At 38.5% G+C, this 10,610-nt stretch overlaps 1 protein-coding gene across 1 annotated transcript; it reads right to left on the bottom strand.

The window, feature by feature from the left end:
• Positions 1–2,049: 2,049 nt before the first annotated feature.
• On the bottom strand, positions 2,050–5,989 carry LOC124151812 (toll-like receptor 4). The gene is made up of 2 exons (XM_046524452.2): positions 5,960–5,989; positions 2,050–4,991 (listed from the first exon to the last, which is right to left on the bottom strand). Exon 2 carries the CDS (start codon positions 4,903–4,905, stop codon positions 2,422–2,424), a length of 2,484 nt encoding a protein of 827 aa, XP_046380408.1. The 5' UTR covers positions 4,906–4,991; positions 5,960–5,989; the 3' UTR covers positions 2,050–2,421.
• Positions 5,990–10,610: the final 4,621 nt, after the last annotated feature.

Below are 10,610 nucleotides of genomic sequence, written 5' to 3'. Positions count from 1 at the left end.
TGGTTATACTTTGAAATGGTTTTAAACCCTGAAAATGTGTGTGTGTGTGTGTGTGCGCGCGCGTGTGTGTTTTTGCGTGTGTCTGTGTGTGTCTGTGTTCTATCCCTTGCAATCATTTCCAGAGCTCATCTTTTTTTCTGACGAATTTTCTGATCCCTACTTGTTTATCTATCACACATAGATAATGTAAATACAAATGTTAACGCTAGAGAAAAACCTGTCTCGATTATCCGACGAAACATTGGGCCTAAGTTGCAAAATAGCTATGGAACTTATGGGAATGGATCACTGAAAATCAGGTGTTCACGAAAAGTGTATGTCACCATTACATATTCAATCAGCCTTGTTGTTATCGATTTAAGACATGTCTTAACACTGCTCCACAAACACTGCAAGGCTTGACTTGTACGTCAAAGTTTTACAGTTTCATAAAACATCCAATCGTTGTGACATGTGCATGTAATAATAAGTCAATTTATAATGCGCCAGATACCATTCACCAAGTTAATGCTCATGGCGCTACAGACGTTGAAGTAGGTTAAGAGAGAGAGAGAGCGAGAGAGAGAGATAGAGAGAGAGAGAGAGAGAGAGCGAGAGAGCGAGAGAGAGAGAGAGAGAGAGAGAGAGAGAGAGAGAGAGAGAGAGAGAGAGGGGGGGGGGGGGGGACCAACTACACCCAGATTGCAAGAACTTCAACTGTACACGTGCAACCATCGCCAGACTGTTTGAACGTCATAGGCTGACAGAACACAGGTCAGGGCAAGATCCGGCAGACTACAATGACGTCATCAGGCGGTAATCAACATCGTGCATTGGATACTTGGAGTACCGGAGCCCCTGCACTCGGCCCACATAACGTAATATACACTGTCATTAATACTTTTAGAGATAAGGTTTTTACACTTATGTCGTAACAAATAGTAAGTGGTCGCAGAGCAATATCATATATTTATGATAATTCTTTAAGTCGACAGTATATATTTTTGAATGTTGTTGAAAATGTGATTATTGTGACTATCAGCTAGAGATTCATTACCATAGAGAATATTTTGCATTGTACATGTACTTCCAGCTGTTATAATGTTAGTGAACATGATATTTCTGGGACGAGTGTATTTGGGACATTCAAGAAAGACGTGTATATTATTTTCACATGGATTTCCACAAGAAGAGATCTTATTTTTGTGTGATTTTGAAAACGTTTTAATAAATGTTATATCCTTTCCACAAATCAGAATTTTTTTTGGATATTGCCTCATATTCGAAGCATGATGGCGAATGTTTTGGGAATGTTAGTTGACACCCTCCACAACATGTCGCAGGAAGCATCAAACGGGTTAAAATACTTATTCTTATATTTTGTAAATCTATTTCGCAGTTTCTAGATCAGGATGTAGTCATGCGAAACTACCGTAAAATACACTTGTATGAGTCACAGACTTTGACTATTATTTATGCAATAAGAGAACTCCAGGTTCTTTCATCAAAATCCAAGCGACAAACCGATTTCACACTCGGAAGCAGGTGCTGCTCTTTGACCTTTGACCTTTAACTACACCTCCAAGGTACAAGGGTGTGTCAAAGTTCATTTCAATTAAAACAAATTAGTTATGCCTCGGATTTTACAAAAGAATGACAAAAAATATAATTGTTTAGTTCTTTCTTTCAGTGAAAATGGGTGTATGTATTGAAGCACACACAGAAATACTTCTGTTTAGTACAAAAGTTCCAGGTTCCCTCAAGGTCAGTTCTTAAGATTTTAAAGTTAGTTTTTGAACTGTTGTGTTATGTTTACAGAATAACTCGATCGTACACAAAGGCGTAGGATGCAGTGAATGGTTCTTTTGTGTTGAATGGATGAGAGCCGCTGTCATGAAGAATTACAGATTTTGTTTGTATTTATTTTCTAACAACAATGAACGATATCATCTGCAATGTGTGTGAACTACAATGATTGTTTTGCATCCTTCGCCAGGGACAAATAATAAACTCAGCATACATTGTATGGAAGAATAATATCTGTTTAATAATAGTTGTACACAAAGTTTATTTAAAACATTATTAATACTCATAGTTATAATATCGCAAATATGCATAACATAATTCATAAAAAAAATAATATATAAATAGCTGTGTTTTCTCATTGCAAGTAACCTGTATTACAGTTTGGTGCAGTATCGAACACTAAAAGCATAGTGGCGGACCAAATCTACAAGGAAACACATGCACCGAATTAGAAGCTGCAAGTTAATACATAGACAGGGATCGACAACACTTTCATCTGTGGTAAAAAAGCTCTTTATTTTAAGAAGGTGTCACAGTATAGATCGTGATGTATTTGAACACTATATAAACTGCCTTGGCACACCATAAATATATGGCTATATCTATATTCAATCAAGGAGTTATATCTGCTGTGTTTCAGTCGATTTTATTAACAGTGGTAATAGATTCACATAAACTGTCCCAGAATACAACACTGCCATACACATCTGTGTTGTACTCCAAGTAACAGTTGGTGGACAACATGACTGCCATGTCCTTGGGTAGATCCTTCATGTCAACAGGCTCATACAGCACCACCAGCACAATGTTCTGTCTCCTGGAGACGCCCTCCATCCGCGCCATGTTGTACTCAAAATCACACCAGTGACTCTTCAGGAAAGCTGGAGACAGAACAATCAAGGTCTTGCGGCTGTTCTGTATTGCGTTGACAATGTTTGAAGCAATAACCTCCCCTGGAAGAAAGTCCCGATGATGAATGCACAATCGAAGTCCAGCTTTGTCTTCCAGTTCCGATATCATTCCCTCTATAACCAAGCATCTGTCTGTGTCTGCATATGACACAAAGGCATCATATTGGTACTCCTGGTCATCTTGGTCAGTATTCTCCAGTTCCCGATACTTTCTTCTCCCGACATAGTACAGGTATTTCAGTTTCCACCTATGACGATACCCTGCTCCTAATCCTATTCCGACCATTATTATCAAGAGAATAGACATTGTCATGACAGTAGTAAGACCACTTGAACGGCATCCTTTATCCAAATTGATAATAATGGAATCTAGGTTTCTCAAATTGTTCATCTTCCCATTTTTCATAAGACACGTAATTGATTCCATATCTTCGATGTTATCAGCAAGTCTGTTCATCCAGCGAAGGGATTCGAGGGAAGAGCATATGCAGGTAAGTGGGTTTCCCCTCAGACGGACAGAAACCTGTGATAATGTGTCCAGTTCTTGAAGAATGTTTACAGGCATTTTGAGGAGGCCATTATGGCTTACGTCAAATAATTTAAGATGCGACAAGTGTTTGATTTGAGCATCAATAGTTCTTATACTGTTGTTATTAATTCTGAGATATTGTATATTTGTAAGATTTCTAAAAATAGCCTTTGGTAAGTATTTGATTCTGTTTTGAGATATATCCAAATCTGTCAAGTTAACCAGTTGACTGAAAGAATTACCCTTGTCATCCTCATCTATCATATTTCCAAGAAAGTTTTTGGAAAGGTTGAGATATTTCACACGATTGTCAATACCATAGAAATTTGAATCGAGCCACTCCAAGATATTGTTCGAGAAATCAAAATATTCAACGTTTTCAAAACCATGGGACTGTCCCCTTACAGAAGTAATCAAATTACCATTCAGAGAAATGCTTCTCAAATCGTTTTTCATCAGATCACCACCAATGAAGCTTAATTTCAGGCAACAGAATGATAATTTCAAGACTTGAAGGTTTGGTGGAAAAGGGAAAATACTGGGTACTGACACATGAGTGGAAGGGTTATATTGTCTGACGTCTGTACTCCTCAATGCTTTCATGTGTGAGATATCCAGAATTCGGAGTGACTTTGTTTGAGACATTTCCAACAAGTATTGACCAAGGTAAAACCTATTCCATCTGGCCACCAGCATCTCTAGAGTTTCAGGTAAGTTCAAAATGGTTCCTTTTTCGAAGTCAATGAGTCCATTGCCAGAAATGTGAAGTTCTCGCAGTGAGGTATCCTTTAAGTGAACAAAATCGTTTGTCCGCAGTTGATAACAAGATCCAGATAATGGAGAAATACCGTTCATTTTCAGGATTTGTATGGAGGAATCACGGAGCCCATACGTTGCTTTAGCAAATTCAGGAAATCCCAATTCCCAATTTTGTGACACGTCAAGTGTATGGATACGATAAAAAGGAGAAAATGTTAATGGTTCTGCTTCTCTGATTTGGCAGTAGGTCATGTAGAGATATTCCACATTGGGTACGTTTATAAAGGTTGAGTTTTGTAAAGTCAGTTTGCAATAGTTAGTGTATGGCGTGAAGGCGAGAAGAGAAAGCTTGAAAAGTTTGGCAAATCCTGGTCCAAAGTCTGTTGGACGACCATCGATGTAAAGGTGAGTAAGTCGAGACAGATGTTGAAACGAGGCATCAGGGTAGGCTATACGTTGACTGTCATCTCCAGGCCATGTTGTCATCTGATTGAACTGTATGTTAAGAACCTGAAGTTTATGTAGTGGCTTGAAGAGATTGGTTTTGTAGGTTTTTGAATTTAGTTTGAGGTCGTTGAGTTTTAAGCTCAGATTGACGAGGTTGTTAAGACCATGAAAGGCCAGTTCATGTAGGCTAACAAGAGAGTTTCTCTCAATATATAGATATTGAAGATTTTTCATTGTTGAAAATGCTTTTGGTCCTATTGTCTTTATGTTGTTTCCATTGAGAAATAGCATTGTGGTTGATGTTGGTAAACCCTTGGGAACGCTTGTAAGATTCTGGTTGGAGCAGTTCACATATACTTGATGATGGTCGTAGGTACAATTGCAAGGGGGACAACCCTGACCATAAACCATTGCTATCAGTAGGATGTAGCATACACATTTGAATATGAGCCGTGACGGTTGTAGACTTGCCATTGTTGTAGTAGCTGTGACGCCCTATGGAATCTGATTTGGCAGAAATTCGAAACTGTTCATTCTCTAACGTTGATGTTTTATATGTTCTGAAAAGATATGTTGATGGGATGTTTTAATTCAGATGTAACCACTGTCAGTTTGTTGAACTAGATTCATAATCGTTGCTTATCTGGTAATATCTGCTTGTGGATTATGGCCAAGTTAAGGGAGGTGAATTACATCGAATTACATTGATGGGTCGCCATGGTCCAACATAAGGAATGAAATACATCATGTTTGCATAAACTTGGATTAAAGAAAATGCCCAGATATAGTATGTCGGAACAGAAGTCCTTTAAAGAGAAGTTTGTAGTTTTGAGTACGTGGAATATAGATACAATACCCCTGTGCTTGAACCATATAACTGGGAAATATATTCTGTCATTAATAAAGTTATATGAATTTTTTTCATTGGCCTTTCTCAATAGAGTTGGAGCATTTTGCATGACAAAACTGGAGCATTTAGCGTGATCAGTTACAGATTTTATCGGGTACTTATGCAAGAGTAAACAAACGTAGACAACGTGGTTGGTGCACATAATGAACTATTGTGCTCGTTTGTTTTGTTTTACGCCGCACTCAGCATAACAATATATACTGTCGTGGTACGGAGACTGACCAGCCGATTCATCTGAGTATCATCTAACGACAGACATAAGCTGCTTGGGGATCCATTCTAACCTTGCACCCCTCGTCTTCTTACAGTATTGGCATTCACAAATGAAAATGGTACAACCTTAATATTACAGTAACTATAATTATAAATTAATGAGCTGGTAATACAATGATAAAGCCTTTTGCTATTGCGTACATAATCAACTTATTTACAAACAGGAATGATCCCGCTAAATCACTGATAATTTGTCTGGCGACTTAGCTACGATTACACATAAACATGTTTTACTGAAGAATAATGTTTGGGGTGTCGTTTTATGATTTCTAAAGTATTGTTTGCTTGTGTGATTTGGGATATTTCTTGTTTCAGCGTTTGTATGAGAGACTAATTTGTACTTACCACAAATGACGTCCAAATGATGCAGACGCGTTCACTTGACTATTGGAATCAAATTAAACATCCTTGTTGCTGGCAGTGTAGTCCGATCTCGAACTACTTAACCCTTGTAGCTAAAGTAAAAAAATCGCTTCCATGTAGCAACAGCTGTGGTTGCCTGCAGGGGACTATTGTCAAATCTGCCACCAACAAGATGGGTTTTGTGTTTTATTATAAGATAGTTAAATTTTCCCAGGTAGCGCTGATAATTCCTGATATGAATGAGAAAGTTGTGTTGAGCCCCGATGGGTTAACGTTCAGTGTGTTGTTACAGCCATCAGTTCACACTGACATTGTGGTGTTATTTTCATACATATGTCTGTAGAGTGTGAGATATATCACTGAGTATGTTCAGAAGTATAGTTTGATTTTTGACTCTCATTGTATACTGTACCTTACACCTTAACACAAGGACATTTGCAAAACTGAACTGAAAACTGACTTGAAATATATTTGAGATAATTAAGATATAACTGCCAAATATCGGCTCTTGTGCCGACTTCGTGCCCTCTGCCCTCATGTTTTATGGCAGACATGTGGGAGATATTTCCAAGTTTGACGCATCAGTGGCCAAGATTATGTCCGATGGAATTGACGTTTGTTGACTTGTGACATGTTCCAGCGTTTGTTCAGGTGAACAATTGACTTACTGTTGCGTGTGCTTGTGAAGGGGCAGGATAGACTCACCTTTTCGCGAGGATACGACATCATCACTATTTTATAGTACATCATAAACACATGTTTATAATAAAGTCGGAATCGTAAAGTGGATGGGTGACCGTGTTCGGCTGCTTCGTTCCTGAGTTTTTCAAGGGCCTCGGTCCTGTCCAACAGCGAAGCACACGTAACACATGGGCATGTGGTGTGTGACTTTGGGCAAGTGACTTTGTTTGAAATATGCCACTGTTCAGCCAGCAGTGAAAGGGTAGCCTCTAATATGACAATGTGGCTGTTAACCTTTCAGCACATCACAGGCAGCTTTGGTCGTATATATACTTCCCTTGGAGATGAGAATGGCCGGGGTAATAATGTGCTTCGAGCATGATATTCAGGATGGAGAAAGTGACATAGAAATGGATTATTTTTATTATAAATAAACTCGCTCACTCTCTCAAATCGATGAATTCGACGTGCCAGAACCCTATGAGCGTGTGTTCGAATTCCCGATTCGTCCTGATTATGTTTTTTGTTTAGGACCAACATGACTTTCGACTTTCCTCCCTCATCTAGCTGACATGCCATAACTGAAATACTGTTAAGAGTATACGCTTTTAACGAAATGACGGATATAACGAACTTACTTTTTGTTCCGACTATTTGCTTTAGTTATGCTGTGTATATGCTTATAACGAACTAAAACTAATGAACCCTTTGAGTTCGTTTACTGTACACTTAATTGGACTTAATACTTTAAAAAATCAGTTTACCGACGACCTTTAACTCACAGACATAGCTCCTTCATGGACGTATGTATGCGCATTTGTAATTGTTGGGACTGAGTTGGTTCACTGGGTGCATTCATCTTTAACCATAGATCATGTTTTGTTTAAATATTCAAAATAAGCAGTAACTACTAGAAGCTCGACAATGGTACAATGCGACAACGCGTCATTTTGATGAAATGGTGCATTGTCGCATTGGCGTTCTTTGTTAAAATATGCAGTAATTATTACAAGTGCGACACTGTGACAACGCATTTTTGATGAAATGGCGCATTGTCGCGTTGTCGTGCTTTGTTAAAATATGCAGTAATCATTACAGGCGCGACAATGCAACAATGCACATTGTGATGAAACGTATTGTCGCATTGTCGCGTTGTCGCGCTTCGTTAAAATATTTAAAGATGCAGTAATCATTACAGTCGCATTGTCACGTTGTCGCATTGTCGTGCTTTTCGAAAAAGGAAGCAAGGGCTCTTTTGTATCGAATGTATGATATAATTTGATTGGCTGAATGTGAACTGGCTCTTAATCTTATGAATAGAAACGGAATTAGACCAAATTTGGCCATTATTATTTTTAATATGTAAGTGTATTCCGTAGTATTTGAATAAGGATGCGTAGTAATTAGGTCAACTGTCTTTTGATTGGTTATATTTTGAAATGGTTTTAAACCCTGAAATAGACAATATGAAATTGACCTTAGGGTTAAAAAGTTTTGATTAAAAAGTTTTTGAATTTGATTAACGTGTGTGTATGTGTGTGTTTGTGTGTCTGCGTGTGTGTGTGTGTGTGTGTGTGTGTGTGTGTGTGTGTGTGTGTGTGTGTGTGTGTGTGTGTGTGTGTGTGTGTGTGTTTGCTATCCCTTGCAATCATTTCCAAAGCTCATCTTTTTTTCTGACGAATTTTTTGATCCCTACTTGTTTATCTATCATACATAGATAATGTAAATAAAAATGTCAACGCTAGAGAAAACCCAGTCTCGATTATCCGACAAGACATTGTGCCTAAGTTGCAAAATAGCTATGGAACCTATGGGAATAGATCACTGAAAATCAGGTGTAAGCATGTCCTGCCTGTAAAACATGCAGTTTTGAAGATGAATACGACAATTCTGATACGTTCTTGTCACCAAACCATACTTTACATACCGTTACGCATGATACGCACAGGGTCGCCACTCACAACATGGGATTCATGGTTTTAGAATCCATTGGAACTAACAAAAGACCACTGGTATTTGAATATTTGAATTGTTTGATGAGGCGACAATGCAACGCGCATTGTCACGCTTTCGTAAAGTATAAACGATTATTTATAGCGCGACATTGCGGCAAATGGCCAAAATGTCGCATTGTCACAATGTCGGGGTTTGCTTGTTTTTGGTAAGGGCGACAATGCCCATTCTGGTATTCCATAAGATACGGAGGACGTTTCTCGGCAGTGTCAGCGACTTCATCTTGCACCATGTTCACGTTCCTGTAACAATGTGCAGGCGGTGACCAACTTCCTGTCTCGTCATTTCTGTAGTATCTGTGAAACCGCTTTCTGTTATGTGAGACAGGTACATCGGTTTATGCGCGTTTTGTTTTTTTATTTCTAAAGCATATCATTAAATAGCACCCATTGGTTGAGAATCCACTTAAGTTCAGCCGACAATTCGGCATTTACGAAGTAGTATTTGATGTTGTATTAATAGAAACTACCACCAATTAGTTAAGAATCGACAGTAATTTTAATTGTTGCCGATGACGTCATATCGTATTTTGTGTTGATATATCGCTTTAATTGACCAATCATTCTTTAGAATAATGCACAAATGCAATTGTCGGCTAGATAGTTTACAATTGTCTCTAACTTAATGGCTAATTTTGAAGTTTCTGTTGTAGAGTGTCTCTTAATTTCACCAACATGGACTGTTTCTTGGGGCTATAAAGAAAGTTTATATGTCGTTATTATTGCCTGTTTACCTTATTGCATACAGGAGTGACGTCATTGCATATTGAGTTATGACATAATACTGAAATGTTAACCTGAAGAAGAGTTTGTGTTGTAAGCCTTATTTAATAAATGTCACCATTACATATTCAATCAGCCTTGTTGTTATCGATTTAAGCCATGTCTTAACACTGCTCCACAAACACTGCAAAGCTCGACCTGTATGGGAACGTTTTACAGTTTCATAAAACAACCAATCGTTGTGACATGGGCATAAGCAACATGTTCTTCAAATGTCGGGTCGGGACGAGCGAACGCTTTAACCACTGAGCTACCCGACCGCCCCTCATAAGAAAGAGACCAGTGTACGTTTCCGACGATATCATAAGCATGTGTTTATGAATGACTATCAAATAGTGATGATACCAAGCGTTCGCGAAATGGTGAGCGTATCCTGCCCCACCGGTGGCACCCATCACAAAGACATGCAAAAGCAATCATTTTGTCATACCGTAAACCTTTTTGAATTGTGAAAGCTTTACTGAGGCCTTGAATGTTGTAACCCTGACCAAACAAGTTTTGAACAAGAGTCGTATGAGTAAACTCTTTAAAGACTGAGCCAATTCCTCACGCGCAATCTCACTTGACCTCACTTGTTCCTTCCCCACCTGTGGCACCCATCACAAAGACATGCAAAAGCAATCATTAGGTCACTACTGCATCATTTTTTTAAATGTACTCCGCGTGTCTAACGTAAAACCTTTCGAATTTTGAAAGCTTTGAATGTTGTACCCTGATCAAAGAACTTTTGAGCAAGAGTCGTGTGACAATCTTTAAAATCTTGGTAGAAAGAGCATGCTCGATTGCACCGTAGAATGTGAAATGTAGACACCAAAGGCTGGAGATACTGGAATATTGCTCGACATAAAGGGAAAGTTGACAGGTGGAAAGTGGAAATTATCCTTTTTGTCATACAGTCCTGTGGATATTTTTGTCTGTTCGAACCTCAATGCATTAATCTAATTAGGAAACAGAGGAGACGGTTTCACTCGTCTCTTTTATGTTTAGTTCCGGTGGCTAAATTAGTGGAAGGTAATTGGCTATTTGACCATTACTGAAGGAACACCTTTTCACAAACACGTGGTATCATCACTATATGATAGTGATTCATAAACACATGCTCATTGTATAGTCGGAATCGCATAATCGACTCAACTTTTAGCAGAGATTTATTGTGA

Source organism: Haliotis rufescens, unplaced genomic scaffold (assembly GCF_023055435.1).
Source record: "Haliotis rufescens isolate VD_foot unplaced genomic scaffold, xgHalRufe1.0.p SCAF_23, whole genome shotgun sequence".
Lineage (NCBI taxonomy): Eukaryota > Metazoa > Mollusca > Gastropoda > Lepetellida > Haliotidae > Haliotis > Haliotis rufescens.
Note: the sequence above shows the minus strand (reverse complement) of the source record. Positions and strands in the feature narration are given on the sequence as shown.